The sequence below is a fragment of the Muntiacus reevesi genome, chromosome 3 (assembly GCF_963930625.1).
Source record: "Muntiacus reevesi chromosome 3, mMunRee1.1, whole genome shotgun sequence".
Classification (NCBI taxonomy): domain Eukaryota; kingdom Metazoa; phylum Chordata; class Mammalia; order Artiodactyla; family Cervidae; genus Muntiacus; species Muntiacus reevesi.
The window spans coordinates 19,930,920-19,952,848 of NC_089251.1; the positions used below are offsets into that span (position 1 = coordinate 19,930,920).

The following is a 21,929-nucleotide window of genomic DNA, read 5'->3' on the forward strand; positions in this document are numbered from 1 at the left end:
TGGAAGATCCCCTGGAGAAGGGAATGGCAACCCACTCCAGTATTCTGGTCTGGAGAATTCCTCGGACAGAGGAGCCTGGCTGGCTACAGTCCACGGGTTTGCGGACACGATCAAGCAGCTTTCACTTTTCACTTTCCTACCAACCCAGGAGAAGTCCTTGGGGATGACTGTCGTGTATGCAGGGTGGAGTGGGGGTGGCTCGGCTCTGAGCTTCCCTCTCATGGGCTTGGATTGAGCGCCTTACTGGGCTTCAGGTGCCCCAGGAGCCCAGAGTCACTGCTCTGAGATCCCTGGGCTCTCAGCTTGGCCTGATCCTCCCCGGGTCCCTAGACTCCTGGTGTTGCCCCAGGCTTTGTACCAAGTCTTGCTTCTCTCTGGATCCCTGGCTCCTGGCACAGTGCATGGCAAACAGTGGGTGCTCCATAATTGCCTGTATTGAATGAATTAGAACCAGCTAATTAGAGGTTATGTCCTTCTTCCCCATCAAACCGTATCCTTGTATAGACACACATGTGTGTATGTCGATAGGTCTGTGTGGGCCCTTCTCAAAAAATAGGCAAGGAGGCGTGTATGCACTGGGACTGGATTCCACACAAGAGAGTTATCCTCATCATTTTGCCACAAATACACACACACAGACACACAGAAAATAATGTTTACCTGTGTTTACACAGGTAAACACACAGAAGCACAAACTGGGTTCAATTCAGTTCAGTCACTCAGTCGTGTCCAACTCTTTGGACATCATGGACTGCAGCACGCCAGGCCTCCCTGTCCATCACCAACTCCCGGAGTTTGCTCAAACTCATGTCCATTGAGTCGGTGGTGCCATCCAGCCATCTCATCCTTCCAGTGAATATTCAGGGCTGATTTCCTTTAGGATGGACTGGTTGGATCTCCTTGCAGTCCAAGGGATACAAGCAGAACATAGACATGTTTGCAGAAATAAGTACGATCACTGTCCACCAGAAAATGATGCGAGGATGTAGTTTTGTGTATAAACAAACAGGGAAACACAACCCAGACCCCTCCCCCTGACACACATCCTCTCCTGACTATTTATCCTCCAAAGCAAAATGCTTCACAATGTAGTGCCTTCATCCAACGACTGTCTCATTGTAGCTTGTGATTTCGTGGGTCAGGGCTCGGGCAGGACTTGGCTGGGTGATGCTTCGCCTCCTCACATGATGACTCAGTGAAATTGACTGCTGGACAGGCTGGCCTGGAAGGACCACACTGGCTTCTCTCACATGTCTGGTGGCTTGGTGGGGGTGGCTGGAAGGTGGGGCCAAGCCAGGGCTGTGGCCAGGAGAGCCTACAGGGCCTCTCGGATGGGACATCTCAGGGTAGTCAAGCCTCTTACGTCGTAGCTGGCATCTCCCACAAAGAGCATCACAAAACATGGAGGGGATGCAGGAAGGTTTTTTATGACCTCGGGAGTTGAAGGATGTCACTTGTCCTCCACATTACTGAGCAAGCAAGTTTGTCAGGCTTGCTCAGATGTTTTTTAAAATTTTTCTTAAACATACTCACCTCACTGTTAATAAGGTGTGGAGTTAATGCTCTGTGCCAGTATTACCAGGTAATAATGGCAGTATTACCATTGCCCACAATGGAATTTGATAAAACCCATTTCCTTACACCCCAAAAGTTAAATTTTGTTGTTATTTAGTCACTAAGTCGTGTCCGACTCTTTGCAACCCCTTGGACTGCAGCACACCAGGCTTCCCTGTCCTTCACTATTTCCTGGATTTTGCTCAAATTCATATCCATTGAATTAGTAAATTGCTATTTTCAAAACATACTAAACTCCCAATACTTGCGAAAGTATTCCATACACCATTTTCCCATCATTCTTTAAATCTGAACTTATATTATTAATATACATCTGTCGAGGATGTTAAAATGAAATCATTGAAACAAATTATGACTGTACAAATCAAAATACCAGTAGTAAATAATAGACGAAGAGTATTTTACATACACTATATTACGTATTGCCTTGCAATCCGAAACATTACAAACAAAAATAACAAAAATTATCACATGGAATGGATAAGAAGTCTCGCTCAGATTCAAGGGGAGTGCTGCTAGACTTCACTTGTCAATGGCGGCAAAGAATTTGAGGCCATCTGTAATCAATCACACACACACACACACACACACATGTGCTTCCCCTATTAAGCATACCACTGTGATTACATCTGGTCCTGAAACAGTGGCAGCTCTGAGGGCTGTGCACTCTTATGTAAGGAGGCTAAGATAAGAGTCTGTGCTGGGGTCATTCCTTTCAGTGGAGGTTTCTATCCTGGAAGTTACATCTCAAGCAGTTGCAGGACCAGCACCGCCTTCATCTTCCCTTAAGATCATGAAAATCAAACCGTCCGCAGCCCCACTCCTGTATCAGTTGTCTGCAGTGCAAACGAGTGATGTTGGAGCTCTCAGGTCAGATCCCAGCTCACCGACCCCCGCATACAAGCTGTGACCTTGGCCACGTTCCTCAACCTTCTGAGCACCAGTGTCTTCCTCCGTATACTGAAAAAGTGACACTTCTAATCTTGCGTTCAACACGTGTCTATCGATCACCTTTCAGGGGATGCCGTGGTGAGGACCACAGGCGCTGTCCCTGATGGATGTCTTGAGCTGGAGAATGACACCAACAGTTGTAACTTTGCCAACCGTGCTAAGTGCTGGAAAGGAAAGAAGAGGGTGCCCTCAGGGGGTGAGCGACCAGGGAGTGCAGTCAGGATGGCCTGCTGCACTTAAGGAGGCCAGGAACCATTTCTCTGAGATGACACTTGGTGTGGTCTGGGGGATCCGTAGCCGCTCACCAGTTGAAATGTGTCTTGGGCAGAGAAAACAGCATATGCCCAGGCCCTGTGGCTGGATGGAATCTATTGAATAGGAGAGATGGAAAAGCCCAGTGTGAGTGGGTCAGAAATCAAAGGGTGCATGTGGGAGGTGAGACTGGACCGATGGGTAGAAACTTCGTTCATCATGTTAAGAAAGAGTTTAAAAATTGTATGTGTTCATTCATGTCCCACTCTTTTGCAACACCATGGATGGTAGCCAACCAGGCTCCTCTTTCTTTCCTGGGTAAGAATACTGGAATGAGTTGCCATTTCCTTCACCAGGGGATCTTCTCATCCCATGAATTGAACCCAAGTCTCTTGTCTGTGTTTCCTGAATTGGCAGGCAGATTCTTTACCACTTGATACATTTTATATATTGACCTGAATGATTTTACTCATGGAGATTAAATGACCAGATTGTGTTTCAAGAAGCTCCCCTTGGCTACAGCACAGAGAATGAACCATAGAGCGGCAAGAGGAAATGGGGGCAGTCCCATTAGGAGGCAGAATAGTGATGCCTCCCCCAAAGGTGTCCACGTCCTGATCCCCAGAAACTGTGAATATGTTAATTGCATGGCAGAAAAGAATTAAGGTTGCAGATAGAATTAAGATTACTCATCACTGACCTTAAAATAGGGAGATTACCCTGGATTATCCAGGTGGGACTGGTGTAATCCCATGAACTCAGAGAATGGGTCAGAGACAAGAAATCTCAGAGGTACCTGACCTGCCCTCTGGAGCTTTGAAGATGGAGGAAATGAAGAAACTGAATTTCTGAGACATGAAGTGACCTACCTAGGATTAAGCATTAGTTAAGTATTATAACCAGGGCTTAGATCCAGTTCTCTTGACTACAGATCTTCTTTCCATTTCTACACTCTTCTAAGGAACCCGGGGGACCCAGGTTAGAGGCTGACGGGGTCCCATTCCAGCACTGCCGATAGTGTCCTCCTCTTCACCCATCTCCTACCACCAGGGGAAACCCTTCCTTACCCTCTTTCCTTATTTTGAGTCGTGCTGACAGAGGGGGCTGAGCTGTGGAAGACAGGAGGCATGGCATTGTAATCATGACATGGTCAGGCATGTGCATTTAAGTTTATAGAATTTTGGAGATAAAGAACCCTTGAGAATCACCTAGTGTAATTCTGCCCTTTGGTTTCTATTTCAGGTGCTCTCTACTACATGACAATTAATGTAGTCAGTTCAGTTCAGCTCAGTTCAGTTCAGTCGCTCAGTAGTGTCCAACTCTTTGCGACCCCATGAATCGCAGCACGCCAGGCCTCCCTGGCCATCACAAACCCCTGGAGTCTACTCAAACTCATGCCCATCGAGTCGGTGATGCCATCCAGCCAAGTGAGCAGCAAATCAACACAGCATAAACGAAAAGAGTAGAAACATGTCTATCTCCTATCTATTATTCTGTCTATATTTACTACGTCCATTCTCCAAACCATTTTCCCAAGTTCTATATCTATCTAGCTATCAACCTGTCCTTTCATATTTATTATCATATATATATCAAAGGACAAAAGATGGTTCAAAACATAACAGAATTTCTGTCTTGATCAGCTCAGGCTGTTACTGCAAAAATACCACATAATGGGTGGCTTAAACAACAGAAGTTTAAGTCTCATAGTTCTGGAGGCTGACGCCCAAGGTTTGGGTGCCAGCAGAGCTTGCTTCAATGCGAGCCCTGCCCCTGACTTGTAGATGGAAACCTTCCTAATGTACCCTTACAGGGCAGAGAGAGCTCATTTCTCTCCTGTCTCTTTTTAAGGGCACTAATTCCTTTGCAAGCGCTCCACCCTTATGACCTTATTACCTGCCAAAGCCCTCCCTCCACAGAACATCCTATTGGGGATTAGGGCTTCAGATTTGAATTTTAAGCAGGGTGAGGTGGAGATGAACAGTCAGTCCATGGTGATTACATACATTTAAATTAAGAAAGAAAAGGGAAATGGAGGTAGAGGCAAAAAAAAAAAAAAGATAGAGCCAAGAAGGAGATTAACACAAACGTGAATGTGATAGAGTTTGGCTCATTTACAAGGAGAAGCGTGGAAGTGGAAGTGTGGCTCTGGCCCCCAGTGCCTAAGGAAGGACCTGAGCAATCACACGTTTCATGGTGTGAATAAGGGGAAAGCAAACCAACTGTTCAGAAGACGTTTGCCTGCTCCTGACATCCAGTCTCCCACATTATGATCATCATCCAGGATTAGCAGCTAACATTTGTGCATTACTGTTTTATACAGTGTTATCTCTTTTCCTTCTTACATCAGCTCCAGAACTATTTTATTGTTCTCTTATTGTTCACGTCTTTTTACAGACGAGAAGATTGGGGCTTAAGAGGTTAAATTCCTCCCTAAAGCCATACAGTTCTTAGTGGGAGAATGGGGGTTCAAACCCAAGTTCATTTCTGGCTTCCCCCATGGTTGCTAACTGCTTGGTACCCAGGGTCCATAGGGTGGGCTTCAAATTTTGTGTTAGAATTTTGAATGACAACAAATAGCTGTAGGGGTGGAATGAGATAATTTTCTTCTTAACTTTAAGAGAAACTATTGTTGAAATACACCGGTTCACCATTTTTGGTGTTCTTCTATTTATATTTAATCTTTGAAATCAAACCAAACTCTTGGGGGATCGGAATCATTGCTCTCATGGTAGTAAAAATATATATATCTGGTATCTAACTTGAAACTTCCTTTGTAATCGGGGTCAAATGCAAGCACTGTGAATTAAACTGCTGCCAGCCTTCCTAACCTGCCTCATGAGTGTAAAATCAGTGCAACTACTATACCCAGCTAGCGCTGGTGGACATGTGACTATGTTTGTGCCCTTGAGGAATCTGAGTCAGATGGCACAGAACATCTGAATCCAAGGGGTGTGGTTTTTGCCACGTGCTATAATAATCCACAGGAGATGAAGTGGAGGTGGTAGCTGGATTTCAAGAAGCATTTCAAGTGCATTGATCAGTTGAAACCAGGACTGAAACAGTTACTGTATTAAGCAATTTATAGATGAAGAAACCAATTGCCTTGCCCCACTTTCCCAACCAGGGTCTGGACTTGGGTCAAATCACTAAGTCACATCTGGCTCCTTCTCCATTTCTCTCTTAGAGGAAGCTCTGTCCTTTTTATTCCAGATGTTCCAGAATACTCAAGTAGTTCTCTCCAAATTTATCCTTCCAATTTCCCTCATTTAGTTAATGACAATGTCATCTACCTGGTCACCCAGGCCAGAAACTTCTGTCATCCCCAGAATCTCCCTCTTCACTCACCTGACAAATCTGAGTTTCTCACCAAGTCTGGGAGCCTCTCCCATAGGCAGGACTCACAGCCGCCCCTTTCTCTTCAATCCCCACCCTGTCACCACCTGCCTTCACACCCTGGTCACCTTTTGCTAGAATCATCTTAAAAAACAAACAAACAAAATACCCCTCAAAACCTCAGAAATTCCCTGGTGGTCCAGTGGTTAGGACTCTATAAGCTTTCACTGCCGAGGCGTGCGTGCGTGCTCGTTCGCGCAATCATGTCTGATTCTTTGCAACCCCATGGACTGTAGCCCACCAGGCTCTTCTGTCCATGGGATTATCCTGGTAACAACACTGGAACAAGTTGCTGTTTCCTCCTCCAGTGGGTCTTCTTGACCCAGGGATTGAATTCACATCTCCTGCGTATACTGCATCGGCAGGCAGATTCTTTACCACTGAGCCACCTGGGAAGACCCACTGCCGAGGACGTGAGTGAGTTCAGTCTCTGACTGGGACCTGAGATCCTGCAAGCCATGTGGCTCAGTCAAAAAACAAACAAACAAACGAAAAAAAACCTTTAAATGTGCTTCTCTGCCTCCAAAACACCCGTCAGAGCAATTCCGTAAAACACAGGTCTGACCATCCTATCCCTCAGTATCCCCCATTGTGTACAGTGATTGTTCTCAAATCGTGTTCTCTGGGGACTTCCCTAATGGTCCAGTGGTTAGGACTCCTCACTTCCAGTGCAACAGGGCAAAGGTTCAAACCCTAGTGAGGGAACTAAGGCCCCACATGCTGTATGGTATGGCCAAAAAAACAAAAACCAAAACAAACCCCATATTCTCTGAAGCCAGGGTTCTACAGCCAAGACTGGGGACTCCAGTCCTCTTCCCTGAAATGACCACAGAGTTCTCCTTCTACTTATATTCAGGCTTCTGCAAAAAATTTGGTTTGGGGGGCATACCAATTTTTTCTAAATAGCCCCACTCTATCCATGTCTCCTGACCACAGATCATCCCAGACCCCTCCATGTCACTTGCACATGATGGAATGTTCTCCAGTCATGAGCGCCCCTGGCTGTTCCCCAAACATATGTGTGCTGCCTCTGTTTCCTTGAACACGTCCTTTTCTCTGCTTGGGATGGACTCTTCCCCTCCTCTCTCCTCTGAGAGCCCCACTCACCCTTCAGAAGCAGTGCAGATGCCACCTTCTGAGGACGGCATGGAACCTCCTTGATATATCCCACAGGCAATCTGTTGGCTCCCTCCCCCACCCCCAATCTGTGCTCCCACCTGACCCCAGCTGCATCTTGATGGTGGCCCTAGCCATGAAAACCTTTTCTACACATCTTCCTGCCCATTCACCCCTAGTAGATCATGAATGATAGACTTCTCTGTAGCTATCATAGATTTCCCTGTAGCTCAAACGATAAAGAATCTGCCTGCAAGGCAGGACACCAGGGTTCGATCCCTGGGTTGGGAAGTTCCTCTGGGAAAGGGAATGGCAATTCACTCCAGTGTTCTTGCCTGGAGAATTCCATGGACAGAGAACCCTGGTGGGCTACAGTTCGTGGGGTTGCAACGAGTCGGACACAACTGAGCGACTAACACAGTCCACGGATCATGAATGACTCAAAGGAAAAGATTTACATTTTATTCGTCTCTGTGTTCCCACTACCTAGCAAAATACTTGGCCCCTGAGAGAAACTCAATAAACCAGGAAGTGAAGCAACACCATTCATGATCAGCCTGTCAACAATGCAAGCCGGAAAAGCTAAATGCCTCAGGTGAATAGTAGGTAGGGAACAGGACAGGGGGATGACAGGATGAGGGGAACAGGGGTGAGGGCCTTCAAGAGTGGTTGATTCTGGACTGCTGCAACTGGATTCAGAATGCAGGTATTTTTAAGTACAACTTAACAGATAATTTAAGGCCCATGAAAACTCAACATGCCCCTTTGACGAGGAGCTCTAACTGGGGCCCCCGTGGGAAAAACAGACGGTGCGGGTCCTACTTGCTTGGATAATTTCACATCAACAGTCTCAACAGCTCGTCTGTGTGTGAGGTGGTGCCCCTTCGCCTGAATGGACTCTGTTAATGCTCCTGACAACGCACCTGTCCATTCTGAGGTTATCGTTACGTCCATTATACAGATAAGAGAACTAGCCCTGTGCAGCCCTATAGCCAAGACATAGTAGAAGAAGCCCATGAAAGTGTGTCTTCAGATTCCACATCCTGTCATTTCTCCATGCTGCTTTATCTCCTGAAGTTTCCCCAGTAGGTCCACGTGCTTTGGGAGGATGAAGATGATGAAGAAAAGAGAGAGAGATTTACGACCTCACTTTGTGTTCTTTCTTACCAAACCCCACCCTCTAACTGAGCACATGGGGAAAAAAACCTCACCACATCCTGCTTCTTATTCAATTTCCTTTTTTGTTTTTGTTTATTTATTTTAAAAAATATTTATTTGGCTGTGCCAGGTCTTAGTTGCAGCATGTGGGATCTAGTTCCCTGACCGGGGATCGAACCTGGGCCCCCTCCATTGGGAGTATGGAGTCTTAGCCATGAGATCACCAGGGAAGTCCTCAGTTTCTTTTTTTATTGAGACATAATTCACATACCATAAAATTCACCATGTTAAAGCATACAGTTCAGTAGTTTTTAGTACATTCACAAGGTTGTGCAAATGCTACCAGTAATTTCAGAACATCACCATGAATTTTTTTCTAATGTTTTTGTTTTCCAGATTCCAATAATGAGAGACCCTGGATGGATTCGAAATGTCTGGTCCTCAAACATTAATGTGAGTGGAGCTGCTATGAATGTCCTAATGATACTTTAACATTTCCAGATGAGAGAAAATACTCTTTGACCAACTGGTTTATTGCTATGGATACACGCAGTCCCCAAATCAGGACTCTACCATTCCCCCAATGCTTTCAGAGTTGCTCTGTAGCCCTTTCTAAAGATTTGATGAGCCCCAGTTGAAGCCCAGAACGTTTTGGCTAGTTTCTAATCTCTTCTGCCTTTGAGCCATCTTCTCTCGGGCATAGATCTAATTTTTGCTTTGTTTTTAACTTTCTATTTTATATTAGAGTACAGCTGATTAACAAATGCTGTGATAGTTTCAGGGGTACGACAAAGCCACTCAGCCATACATTCTCATGTATGCATTTTCCCCCAAACCCTCCTCCCATCCAGGCTGCCACATAACATTGAGCAGACTGGATCCAATGGGATGCATGCACCCCAATGCTCACTGCAGCACTATTTGAAGTAGCCAAGACATGGAAGCAGCCTAAATGTCCATTGACAGAGGAATAGATAAAGAAGACATGGTACATATGTACAACAGAAGATTATTCAGTCATTAAAAAGAATGAAGTAATGCCATTTGCAGCAACATAGGTGGACCTGGAGCTTGTCATAGATCTGATTTTATCACCTCTCTGATTAAAAAGCATTTGATGGCTCCATAGTGCTAACAGGAAAAGTTTCATATCAAATTCAGGCTATTTGTTTGCCCCTGATAGATGGTCAGATGTCCATCACATTAATGAAAGCCCTTGCAGCTGCCGCTAAACCCCTCAGAGTCCTCCTGCAGATTCTGCCTCTCCTTCCTGCACCCATTGGTCCATTTGGTCACTGCCCCATGCCTGGTCCCCAAGCCTTGGCTCTGCCTTTGCTCTCTGCTCTTTCAGGGTCTCCCTTGTCCCCATGTTCAGCAGCCTGAGGGCCAGCACCACCCTTGTCTGCATGCCTACGCCAGCTTCCACGTTCTGTTCATGAGTCTGACTTGTTGAACCTCTGTAGTTTGGGGGAAGGCGTATTCTGTTGAAGCTAACTGGCAGTGGTCCATCTACATCCTGGCTCCTTTCTCACAGTACCTGCAAATCACCTGCATGTTGCCCTGGACCAGACTTTAAGCTTCAGTAGCTTCCTACAACTTGCTCTGCCCAGTAGATTTTAAACCTGAGATTCTCTCCTGTGGAGAAGAGACTTGAGGGAATACACTGCAGATGGAGGGGCCTCAAGAAAAGGCTTTTGGAATTCCTAGCGTGGAAGGAAGTAGGCTTCCCAGGTGGTATTAGTGAAAGAACCTGCCTGCCAATGCATGAGACAGAAGAGATGCAGTTTCAATCCTTGTGTTGGGAAGATCCCCTGGAAGAGGGCATGGCAACCCACTCCAGTATTCTTGCCTGGAGAATCCCATGGCGGGAGGAGCCTGGCAGGCTACAGTCCTTAGGGTCACAAAGAGCTGGACACAACTGAAGCGACTTAGCATGCACACACAGGGAGGAAGTAATAAAGCCTCAATAGTCATTTGTCTCGACTGTGGCCTGTGCTAAGTTTTAGGGATATAGAATAAAAGTAACACTTGGTCTTGCTCTCAAAGCGCTCAGTCTGGGAGAGACTCTGGTCGGAGAGTGGACCAGAAGGATTTGCAGAGGACCCAGGAGGCCCAGTGTGGGGCCAGCCAGAGTGTGTCTTCATACGTGAACCCAGAGACTCCAGTTAAGTGAATGAAGAAGGCTCCTGAGAAAGTCCTGGCCCTGGGAATGCTGGGAAAAGCACAGGTTCTATTTCCAAGTGGATTGGCAGGGACTGGGCCCAATCAGAGGCCAGGAATCCTGAGTGGGGCGGGCAGTTAGTGGCAGTTGAGCCTGGAGTGAGGGGAGCCATCCTCTACGGAGGAAAGAAGGGGCAGGAAGTCCTGGTAAGTGAGCTGCTCTGCCTGTGGGTAGCCATGGGGGCTGGCCGTCATGAGGTGGTCTGAGGCTGCCGTTTTCCATGGCCAAATCCCATTCTCCAGACCTGGGGGCTGGAGCCCATGGCCACCAGGTTTCCAGGCCCAGCCCCCGGTCCATGGTGCTGGGCAATGGCCATGGTTACAAGAGGTCAAGGAAAAGCATCAGTTGGGCCTCCCTGTCAGACCTTCTACTGGACCTTCACAGAGCTCATGAACTAATAAGACAAGAAGCCATGGACAGGGGATGTGAAGTTTCTGCTTTAAGGGTGAAATTATAGAAAATCTGAACTGTCTATGCAGGAGAACTGAATTAGGAGAGCAAAGTTTTGGTGACATTTGCCACTTTTAGAGTACGTGTGATGTTGAGCAAGTTCCCTAACTTCTCTGAGCTTTATTTCCTTTGGTATATTGGGAGTTCATCCCATTGTGAACACAGAGTGCTCGCTGTTAACCACCAGGCATTGTGTAGAAGAGAAGTGTGTGTGTATGTTTTCGCTTAGTTGCTCAGTCATGTCCCACTCTTTGCCAACTCATGGACTATAGCCCAACAGTCTTCCCCTCTCCATGGGACTCTCCAGGCAAGAATACTGGGGTGGATTGCCATTTCCTCCTCCAGAGGATCTTCCCAACCCAGGGATCGACCTGCATCTCCTGCATCTTCAGCATTGGCAGGTGTATTCTTCATCAATGGGCCACCAGGGAAGCCCGTAGAAGAGAAGACGGGCTTGTAACTCAGCTTGGGTTGGGTGGAGAGTTTAGAAGCAATTCAGAAAAATGCTTCCAAGAGGAAGTGAGTCTTATGCATGGTCTTGAAAGAGGTCTAAGTTAGCCAGGCATGGAGGTAAGAACTGGGTCATACAATTGAAAGAGTGAGAGAGGAGTGTGAGATGAGAGTGCAGGAGGGGAAAGCAGTGTCGCTGATGGGGGGTGGGGCTCACTTGCTGTTCTAAGGAGTTGGCCTTTATCCTACAAGAAAAGGTAATGCAGGAAGGGTTAGCACTGAAGAGACTTAAGCAGACAGTGCTAAGTCAGATCTGCAGCCATTACAGGGCAGACATGCGGTGGAGCTGGAGGCAGGGAGGCCCTTTAGCAAGTGATCGTTAGCTCAGCTGAGTTGAAGTGCTTGGAGGACTGCCCAAATGGAGGTGTGCAGGAGGTGGTTGGATGAATAGTCTGGAGCCGAGAGCAAGGTCAGAACTGAAGATACTGAACTGTGGGTCAACAGCGGAACAGTGTCACCGAAGTCTCCAAGGGGGACAGAATCACCCAGGAGTGTGTATGGCATGGGGAGGTGGGTGAGCTCATGTAGGTGGGTTTTCAGTAAGAACCTCTATTATGACTGCTTTTGGTAATTTTTTGGTATGTTGTTATCCTTAGACAAAAGGTTCATAAATGCCAAAAATGCTTAGTGATGAGAAAAACCCAGAATGAAGGGAGAGTACGATGGGGCAGATAGTAGGACTCAAGATCTCTGTCTCTGCTTGTCGGTCTCTGTCCCTGCCCTTGTCTCTGTCTCCTAGTTATTGTATAGATAAATGTGCGAGGCACAAGGTATAGTGATGAGTGTGTTGTGGTTGGTCTTTGGTTTGAAGGGCTCACCAACTGGCAGAGGAGATAGAGGCATAAGAAATGACGCAGTGACAAGACTTTGTGACATGTGCCATGATGGAGGTCCATGTGGGTTGCTTAGTACAGAGAAGCCAGTGATGAATTCTCACCAACCCAAGGAATGTTTGAGGGCACCTTCCCTGAGGGGTCCTGCTCTTAGTTTGAAGAATCTGGCAATGGGATGCAGAAACCTCCTCCTGCCCCAGATACACAGAAGCACGTCTATCCTCCCCCCGAAAAAGAAAGGGTCATTCAAGGCAATAGGCCCTGAATTCTGGAGGGAGAATTGAGCAATGAAATGTTCACCCAAACTACGTAAACTGTCTAACTTGGACAAGGGAACATGGTACAGTTCGTCACATGAAGCCTCCCTCTTGGCCAAACTGTGCTTTGATTGCACCGTTCCTAACAAAAGCAACAATTCCCAGAATTCTAGATGATCCTGGCACAGTTCTTGGAGCTGTGGTTTGCTTATTGTTTTTCTTTCTTGTCTTCAGGTCTGACAAAGGACAGGATTTTAGGGTGAATAGCATGTTTTGCCTGGGGAGGAAGTGATTTTGGTTAGATTTAAATTAATTTTTGAAATATTTTGTCAAAGTGCTTCATGTACCTAGTTTCTAAAAAATCAACTCGGAAATGCTGACTCACAGCTGAAGCCATAGTTCCAGGTTCCTACCCCGACCACTTCTCTATCTGCTTGCACCTTATCCTATATACTGAGAGAGGAGAATCTAGCTGATTCTCACAGATCATTGTATGCAAATGCATTCTCCTTTCTCATACTCTTTGATTTATGTATATTCCTATCCTGTTTAGACTCTGTCTTTTTTACATATGGAGTTTTTCTTAGACAGGGGGTGTGTTTTTCCTGGAAGTTATGTTTGCCTTTTTCCTTGTTAGCAGGAAAAATATATGCTTCCCAGTCCCTGCCTGTCCTCCCCACTACACGCACACCAATAAGCTTTTACTTCAGTCTGTCACTTGGAAACTATCACCTTCTTTAAGTCCATTAACTTGTTTTAACTGGGATCTATTTACTAATTTATTTGGATGACCATGATTTTCATATAGCACTTTGGTTTTCTTACTTATTTCTTATTTATTTAACAACCTTATATGGAACAAGTGATAGATTTTTTTCCTAAGAGCATTACAAATATTAACTCATTTACTTCCTTACAATAGTTCTATAAGTTGGTCTTATTTTTATCTCCAATTGAGAGATGAGAAAAACGAGCACAGAGAGGTTGAGCCATTCACTCAAGGTCACACAGCTGAAAAGGGGCAGGGTTAGAATTCAGACCCACACCTAGCTCCAGAGACTTTGTTCTTAAATACTGTAGTGTTTTTCTTTTCATTTATTCTGTAGTGTAATTCTTTTCATTTGTTCCTTAACATTTAGTACCTGTGTCAGGTTCCCTAATTTTTTCCAAGCTCTCTGTGTAGAAACCCTTTTTCCCTTGGCTAACCTCTCGCTCCAGGAGACCTCTCTTCCTGTTTGCTCTCAGTCCTCCACTAGAGCTGTCATCCAGGGAGGCTCTCATTACACCTACCTTAACCCAGATCCTTATTTACCTCTTTTCTTAGTTTACTCTTCAGAAATAAGCAAACTGGAATTCATTTTCATGTGATCTCCCAGAAAAGGGGGATAGCAGAGAAGTTTTTGCCTCCTTGTGTGTCTGAATTTCTTTTTTAATTTGGCTTCACAAATTTGATAGTTTGGTTGGAATGAGAATTTGAGGTTGATGTTAATTTTTCACAGAATTTTGAATGCATTGTTTCATTGACTTAAAAACCAATATTACCTCTATGCCAGTCTGACTTTTGTTCCTTCCTGGATGACTTATTATTTTCTATCCAGAAGCTTCTGGATATCGGTTAACCCTTTGTATCCTGAAGCTTCAGCAGCGGATTGTGTCCCATTCATTCTGCTCAGAACTTGGAGCATGAGTCTGTATTGTCCTGGTGGACAACACACTTGCCAGCTAATGAATATCAACAGATGAGATATTTCAACAGATTAAAGGAAAATAGAAAACAAAAGAGTGGTGACTGGAGACCAGTGAAGTTCTCCTCCCCTATCAAAAGCCCAACTTTTTGGCTTATGATTGGTAGATTTCATTAACTTAACCTTCTATTTTCCTCATGATTATTTTTGGCAATCAAAAATTTCTTTTAACAGATTCCTTTTTGTTCTCTGTTTTTTTTTTCTCTTTCACAGCATTCTTCTATTTTCGCTTTATGTATGAAATAACCTCCTTGATCTCGCCTAGCTTCAAATTTGGGGATTTCTTCCTATTAATTTCTCTTCTGTTCCCTTAATTATTTTTTACTTCTTCTGTAGTCAGGTTTCCCCCTGTCTGTCGTTCTTTTTCTTTCAGATTGCAGTTTCCTCAAATATCTGGTGACTAGCAGTTGACTGTTTTTCTTTAACATGGATGGAGTCCCTTTAGGCATCCATGTTTTTCTTTAACATGGATGGAGTAACATGCCTGGAAGCTCCCATTGCTGGGGTTCGCTCTGGAATAAACAGTCAGGGAGCTGTCACCCAAGGGATCACGTGGTTCTGGCTCTGGCCCCGCTTTGAGGTTCTCATGGGCAGGTAGCTCCGCCCTCCGCTGGAGCCCCTTTGTGGGCATTCCAGGTTATAACTTGCTCCGTGTTATTTCTTTACTCAACTCTTCCCTTTGCTTCCACATTCCAAATTTGATTAAATGTCTTTTCCACGAGAGATGGTCCTCTCTTACGGTTGTGAAATTTTAAGTTCTGAAGTTCCTTTGAAATCTAAAGAGATGAGGTATCTGGAAGTACAAACCAGTCAATCCTAAAGGAAGTCAACCCTGAATATTCATTGGAAGGTCTGTTGCTGAAGCTGAAGCTCCAACGCTTTGGCCACCTGATGTAAAGAGATAACTCATTGGAAAAGACTCTGGTGCTGGGAAAGATTGAAGGCAAAAGGAGAAGAGGGTGGCAGAAGATAAAATGGTTAGATAGCATTATAAACTCAATGGACATGAATTTTAGCAAACTCTGGGAGATAGAGGCGGCCAGAGGAGCCTGGTGTGCTGCACTCCATGGGGTCACAAAGAGTGGAACACGAGTCAGTGACTGACCAACATCTGGAAGTAAAGGGAAAATAAACGCCTGTGTTCATTCTGGTTTACCTGCCATCTTGACCCAGGATTTTCTTCCTTGTCCAGCATCATTAGAACTGTCTGAACTTGTCTGATGACGTTTACTGTGTTCCTATCGAGAAATCTCTGCAGGTATCTTACAGCCGATTGCGTTTCTTAGCCTGAATCATGACAGCCCCGCTCTGTAACTCTTGTCCAAAATGGATCAGTGCCAGGCACTAGTACAATCAGATCCAACAATAATGTATTTAATTAGAATCTTACCGAGAAGGATCATTTCCTATTCAGTAAATGCTTAGGTTTTATAGCATGTATTCCCAATCCTCCCTCTTATCAATTCCTTCTCCCACCCGATGGGCATCCTGTCCTGAATTGTGTGTCCTTGTCTTCTCTTGCGGGACACACTATGTATCAACTTGATCGTGAGCTCTTCAAAGTCAGAGGTGTCTTTTAATTGTTAACGTCCCCACTGTACCTGATACAGGATAAGCACTCAGAAATGGCTAGTTACATAAAGGGGTGTATCTTTTGTGACTTTCCTCCTGCCTCATTCATAAGGGCACCGGAATCTTTAACACCAGTGCATGCCTAGTAAATTTTCATTAGGATGAACATATATTTGCAACCAGGCATTATGACCCCATGTGATAATTAAGCATACATTCCAAAATATTTATTGAACACTGATTAAGTACCAGAAATGGTGCTAGATCCTTAAAACAGAAATGGTCTTTTCCCTCCTGTAGAGTCTGTCTGCTGGGGGAGAATTTTACAATCATTGCACACACAAATGGAACATTTTAACTTGATCAGCACTTTAAATGAAAGATTTGCAGAGCAATGCAAGTGTCTAACAGGGAGAACTGACATCGTTGGGTAGGTTAGTGATGCCTGAACTAAGGATGAAGAATGAGCAGTGGTTAACCCGGTGAAGAAGGGGGAGAGGATTCCATGTAGAGGCAGCAGCATGTGCAAAGGCCCTGTGGTGGGAAGGAACAGGACAAGCACAAGGACTTGTGCATCTGGAGCCTCGACTGCATGGAGAAATGGTGAAGGCAGAGCAGACGGGCCCCAGACAGGCCGTCAGATGTCTGATGCTGGAGAAGCAGGTGCCTGTCTGTCAGAGAACCACTTCCCATCCAGATGCTCTCTGGCTGATCCAGCTGTCTCTGGGTCTCCTGAGGACACCGCAGCTAAGCTGAGCATCAGCGGAGCAAGACCGTACTGCAGTGTATTCAATGCTATAGGGCAGGGAACGGTAGAGAGAATTGAAACTGAGCAGTGTTGGGGCCCGGATAAACCCCTGATCTGCCCAGCCCCCACTCCCTGCCTCCCGCTGGAAATTCAAGAAACTCCCAACTTATTCTTTGTCTTGAGTATGCCCTGCTCGGCTCAGAATTTCCTCTCTTTAGGTTAGTTATGCCCAAGCCTTTGCTTACACATCCCCCAGGAAGGGAGACAGGAGAGGAGAATATGGGGTGGTGGGGGGGAGATGTGATATTCTAAAATGAAAGGGAATTCACAGTTATTTCGTCTGAAGCTACTTCAATATCCTCTGAAATGAATGGAGATGCCCTGGAATGGGGATGGGGGCACGGGCCCCAGACTGATAGTTACCGCACTGTGTGGATTGGGGGATCAGACAGTCGTGATGATGTGAGGCTGTCTGTCCCCATGAAGTCACAGCATAGACATGTAAATGACAGGTCAGAGCAGGTAGCCCTCTATTCCCACTTCCTCTCTTTCTCCATCATGGAGACTGAGGTGACCTAGGCAGGATCCTGTAAGTGGCAGAACATAGACAATGACCTAGATCTCTGGGTCCCCAGAACCACACCTTGTATAAGACACCTGTTTCCAGAAAGACATGTGGGATATTTTTACTGGGCTTAAGTCCTCGCTGTTCTGGGAGGAAAAACCACAGAGTCCCAGGTCAGATTTTGTGATGAGCTTGGGAGGGCGGCGGGGGTGGGGATATGTTCCCTCTGGGAAGCCTGAGGGCTGGACCGGGGGGAGATCTAAAACTCAAAATTAGCTTTAGAACCTGCTTGCTGTCAGAGTCCCTTTAGGCAGAGGTGCCACTGTCCCTTCTTGGGGGGAAGCCTCATGGACCTTCTCCATTTCTCCCAATGGAGGGCTTCGCTAGAACCAGGTCATCCTCTTTGGAGGGCAGAGAGAGGTGGAGCAGCTAATTCAATCCAGGCATCACAGAATCAGGTGGAAGCATGCCAAACCCAACTGCCCACCTCTGCACAGACTCCCACTCCTCTGCAGGTTGTTCTGGTGGGACCATGAAGCTGAGCCCAGATTTCTCAACCCGGTCACACAAAAGATCCAGCTGTTCACTCTGGATCTGTCTCCACAGCCCTGCTCGTAGTGGGGGTCCAGCAGGGAGCCCCTAGGCTCCAGGCACAGAGGAGCCTCTTCACAGAGGCCTGACTTTTCACCATGGGTCCCTTTTATCATGATTGCAGATCCACCTACTTCCATCCTTCAGATGGTTTGGAATCTACAGACAAATATGATCCTGTCCTCTCATCAGGTCACTATTTCTCCATCTCCCATTCCCTTCACTGGGTTTTCTTTTGCAATTCAAGCAGCTTTGGTCATTATACTTAGTGGTTTGGCCTCACCTTTCATGCTAGCTCATTCCTTCCTGACCACCCTTATATCTCTCAAGCACGGAGGTCAGCACCAAGTGTGGTTTTGTGAGTGTGGTGTGACCTGCAGAGAAAACCAGGGAAAATGACTTCCTTTCTTTTGGGCTGTCAGTCATCTACCTGTGCAGCCCAATACCCCAGAGTGGGGGGAAATGCAAACCTTCGGGGTCTTCTTCTCCTGAGGCTCGCAGAGGGGCACACAGGCTGGAATCTCATGGCTATGAGTATGCTGACTTCACGTCTCAATAGCAAAGAGTAAACTTTTAAAGATGAGACTCACAAGAAACAAGTTAATATTTTCTTAGCCTCTAAAGTTTGGTAAGGCTGGGTTGACATGATCTGGAGAGACTACAGAAGAGCCTTGTATTTGGTTGAAATGATTTGTACAAAGTTTAGATACACTGCTTTGAACAGCATTCTCTTATAGGTGACAGACATGCTGCATTTACACACGATTACCCAGGGGTGCTGGGTTGCCTAGTGACCAGTGCACAGAGCAATGTACAAATTCCGTGCAGTTGCCAGAACCTACGTCCCAGAATGTTGACAGCAGAACATGCTTTTTAGGACTCTACAGTGCTAGTCACTCAGTCGTGTCCAGCTCTTTGCGACCCTACGGACTGTAGCCCACCAGGCTCCTCTGTCCATGGAGTTCTCCAGGCAAGAACACTGCAGTGGGTTAACCACCAGTCTACCCAAGTTACTCTGAGCTAGAGATGAAAGGAAGCCTTCTCTTCCTTGTAAGAGTTGGTCTTGCACATGCAACTTTTCCATCAAGATTCAAAAACACCATCCAAAGACAATGTGGGAGGGGGTAAGCTGGGTGTTAACATCTGGAAGACCACCTCTGGTTCTAACTGTGGATTTCCCTGAAGAATGAGAAGGCCCATGGTTTGTGAATCAGTATTTCCAGGTTTGTGAACCAGTATTTTCAAGTTTTACCTTCTCTGATATCTAACATTTGCTGGTAGGCATTACTGGTATGTAAGCTGGTAGGCTTCCCTTGTAGCTCAGTCGGTAAAGAATCTTCCTGCAATGCAGGAGACCAGGGTTCGAATCCTGGATTGGGAAGACTCCCTGGAGAAGGAAATGGCAACCCACTCCAGTGTTCTTGCCTGGAGAATCCCATGGACAGAGGAACCTGAAGGGCTATAGTCCATGGGGTCGCAAGAGTCAGACATGACTTAGCGACTAAACCACCACATTCTGGTCATGCCTAGGGAAACTGCTTACGAGAAAACAACCCCACTGTAATCCCTGGCATCGATGTAGAGACTGAGCCAACAGGGGCACAGAGTGGTTGGTCCTTGATGTTCAGCTGAAAGCTTGGGTTCACAGGGTCACACCAGAGCAAAGACTTCTGATGCTCATCTAACAGTGTTGTCATATTTTAAAGGATTCTATTCTAACCGTACAGTAACTTTCTAGTTTATCACCATTTAAAAACTAGTTTTTAGTTGGATAATAGGTAAACAGCTGTATCCTGTAATCACTCATCATTTTTGTCTATCACTTAGGCATTTCAAAGGTTCCTATATAGCCTAAACGTTTTAGAGTTGATGCTTTTTCTGCAGCAAGGTCTATGACAGAAATCTCTTACTAGCATACTTTACATGTGTGTGCTAAATCGCTTCAGTTATGTCTGCCTCTTTGCAAACCTATGGACCGTAGCCTGCCAGGCTCCCCCGCCCATGGGATCCTCCAGGCAAGAATACTGGAGTGGGTTGCCTGCCCTCTTCCAGGGGATCTTCCCAATCCAGGGATCAAACCTGTGTCTCTTATGTTTCCTGCCTTGGCAGGTGGGTTCTTTATCACTAGTACCACCTGGGAAGCCCAGTATACTTTATAAATAACACCAAAATTTCGTGCTCTATAAGAAATGGATAAGGTAATTCCTCCCTTAATGGTTTTTTCTCACTTAGTTGGAGTGAATTAAAAATGAATTGAAAGTCCCTTCTAGTTAGCTTTCTGTGAACATAGAATTCAGCCAAGCAAAATCCGATGTCATGGGAGAATTTGGTCATGTCCTGCTGCGAGCTTTCGATCACCCCTAGTGTCTGTCAGGTCCGTTCTGGACCAGCGCCGGCCTCTGACCAGCTCCAATCAGTTGGCTTACTGAGCCCTCACTGTCTTCTCTGACATCATAACCCCAGCAGGGCTGTCACAATCCTGCCACCCAACAATGAGCTTTCCCTGGGGTCTTTGCAGAGGGCACAGGTGAAAGGACGATGGACAAGGAGAGAACATGGAAGGGGAGGAGGGGGGCTGAGGGGCAAGATCAGGAGGAAAGAGAGAGAAGGGCGAGACGGGTGGGGCGGCCGCCATGCCTGTCCTAACAACAGCCGGTAAGCAGTGGCCTGGCCCACTGGGAACCAGAAAGCTGGGAGAAAGAGGAAAGTTGACCCTGGGGCCAATGTTCCCACGAGCAGGGACCTCTATATGAAGCTAACAGGAGTGGAACGGGGTCCTGACGACATGCCCGCCAAGAGGAGAAGACGAGGCTTTCTGCCTGCAGCGAAGGTAAAAGGCAGGAGGGAGGGAGGGTGGACATGACCAGGGGCTAGTCCTCAGGCGACACGTCCAGCCGTTCCCCATGCTGCCTTCTCAGGCACAGAACCCACTGAAGAGTGAACCCAGTGCTGAGGTGTGGGGGCGTGAGAGCCCTGTTACAAGACTCTTGGGGATCTCAGCTTTCCCTTCTGTGACCTTCTGTGGTTTGCTCTGGGCTGTTAAACCCAGGACTCCTCATCTGCTTAGTGTCGTTGATCGCCTACCGGTAGAGTTCCTTGAAGAAGGGTAAACTGTGGTGCCTGTTTGTAAAATTTGAATTTATACAAACAGTTTTCCAATATTTTTGCCTCATTAACATGGGGAAATGCAAAGGAAATGCCATTTAGATGTACGTGCGGGCCTGTGATACTAAGTGTATTTTCAGGGAGTTCTGCAAGTTGGCGCCGAGCAGAAACCTCCAGAGTCTAATTCCTGTTAGAAGGACGAGACAATAGGGACAGGAACTTCGATTCCCAAACCGGGACCCAAGCCGAGCCCACAGCGCCCCTGTAAAGTAGGTGACCTTTGCCTTCGCCCTCCAACCCCTCTGGGCTCCCTGCTCCTCCCCTTCCTGTAGGCTACAGATTAGAGGTGTCTTGAGACACTCAGGGCAAGCTAGTCGTGAACCACCAGCAGCACACAAATATTTACGGGATGTGCAGTTTCACTGGGATTTTAAGATAGTGGGTATCTTCTTGGTCTTGTTATGTTTCTTATCGGGACATTGTGGCAGCCAGGCTGCTGCTGCTGCTAAGTCGCTTCAGTCGTGTCTGACTCTCTGTGACCCCATAGACGGCAGCCCACCAGGCTCCGCCGTCCCTGGGATTCTCCAGGCAAGAACACTAGAGTGGGTTGCCATTTCCTTCTCCAATGCATGAAAGTGAAAAGTGAAAGTGAAGTCGCTCAGTCATGTCCTCCCCACAAAGCCAGCTTGTGTAGACAGATGCCCACACGAGGGCCCCAGCCAAGGGTGGGGGACAGGTGAACACAGCTGAGCACAGCTCCTAAAGCACTGTTTCTCCCTGGTCTCTTGCCCTTCTTTCATGATGATTGCGAAAGCAAAAGTCCATTTTTTCTACCTCCAAGAAGAAAAGAAGGTTTTCTACCTTCAGCTTCAGGGAAGCTCCAA

General features: G+C 46.4%; 1 protein-coding gene across 1 annotated transcript in view; it reads left to right on the forward strand.

Annotated features, from left to right (window-relative positions):
- The window catches only part of LPIN1 (lipin 1), a 125,399-nt gene that overhangs the window by 23,185 nt on the left and 80,285 nt on the right, over positions 1 to 21,929 (forward strand). Inside the window, exon 2 of the mRNA XM_065928598.1 lies at positions 8,845 to 8,901. Coding sequence (XP_065784670.1) covers positions 8,845 to 8,901 — 57 coding nt within the window. The remainder of the gene's footprint in view (positions 1 to 8,844; positions 8,902 to 21,929) is intronic.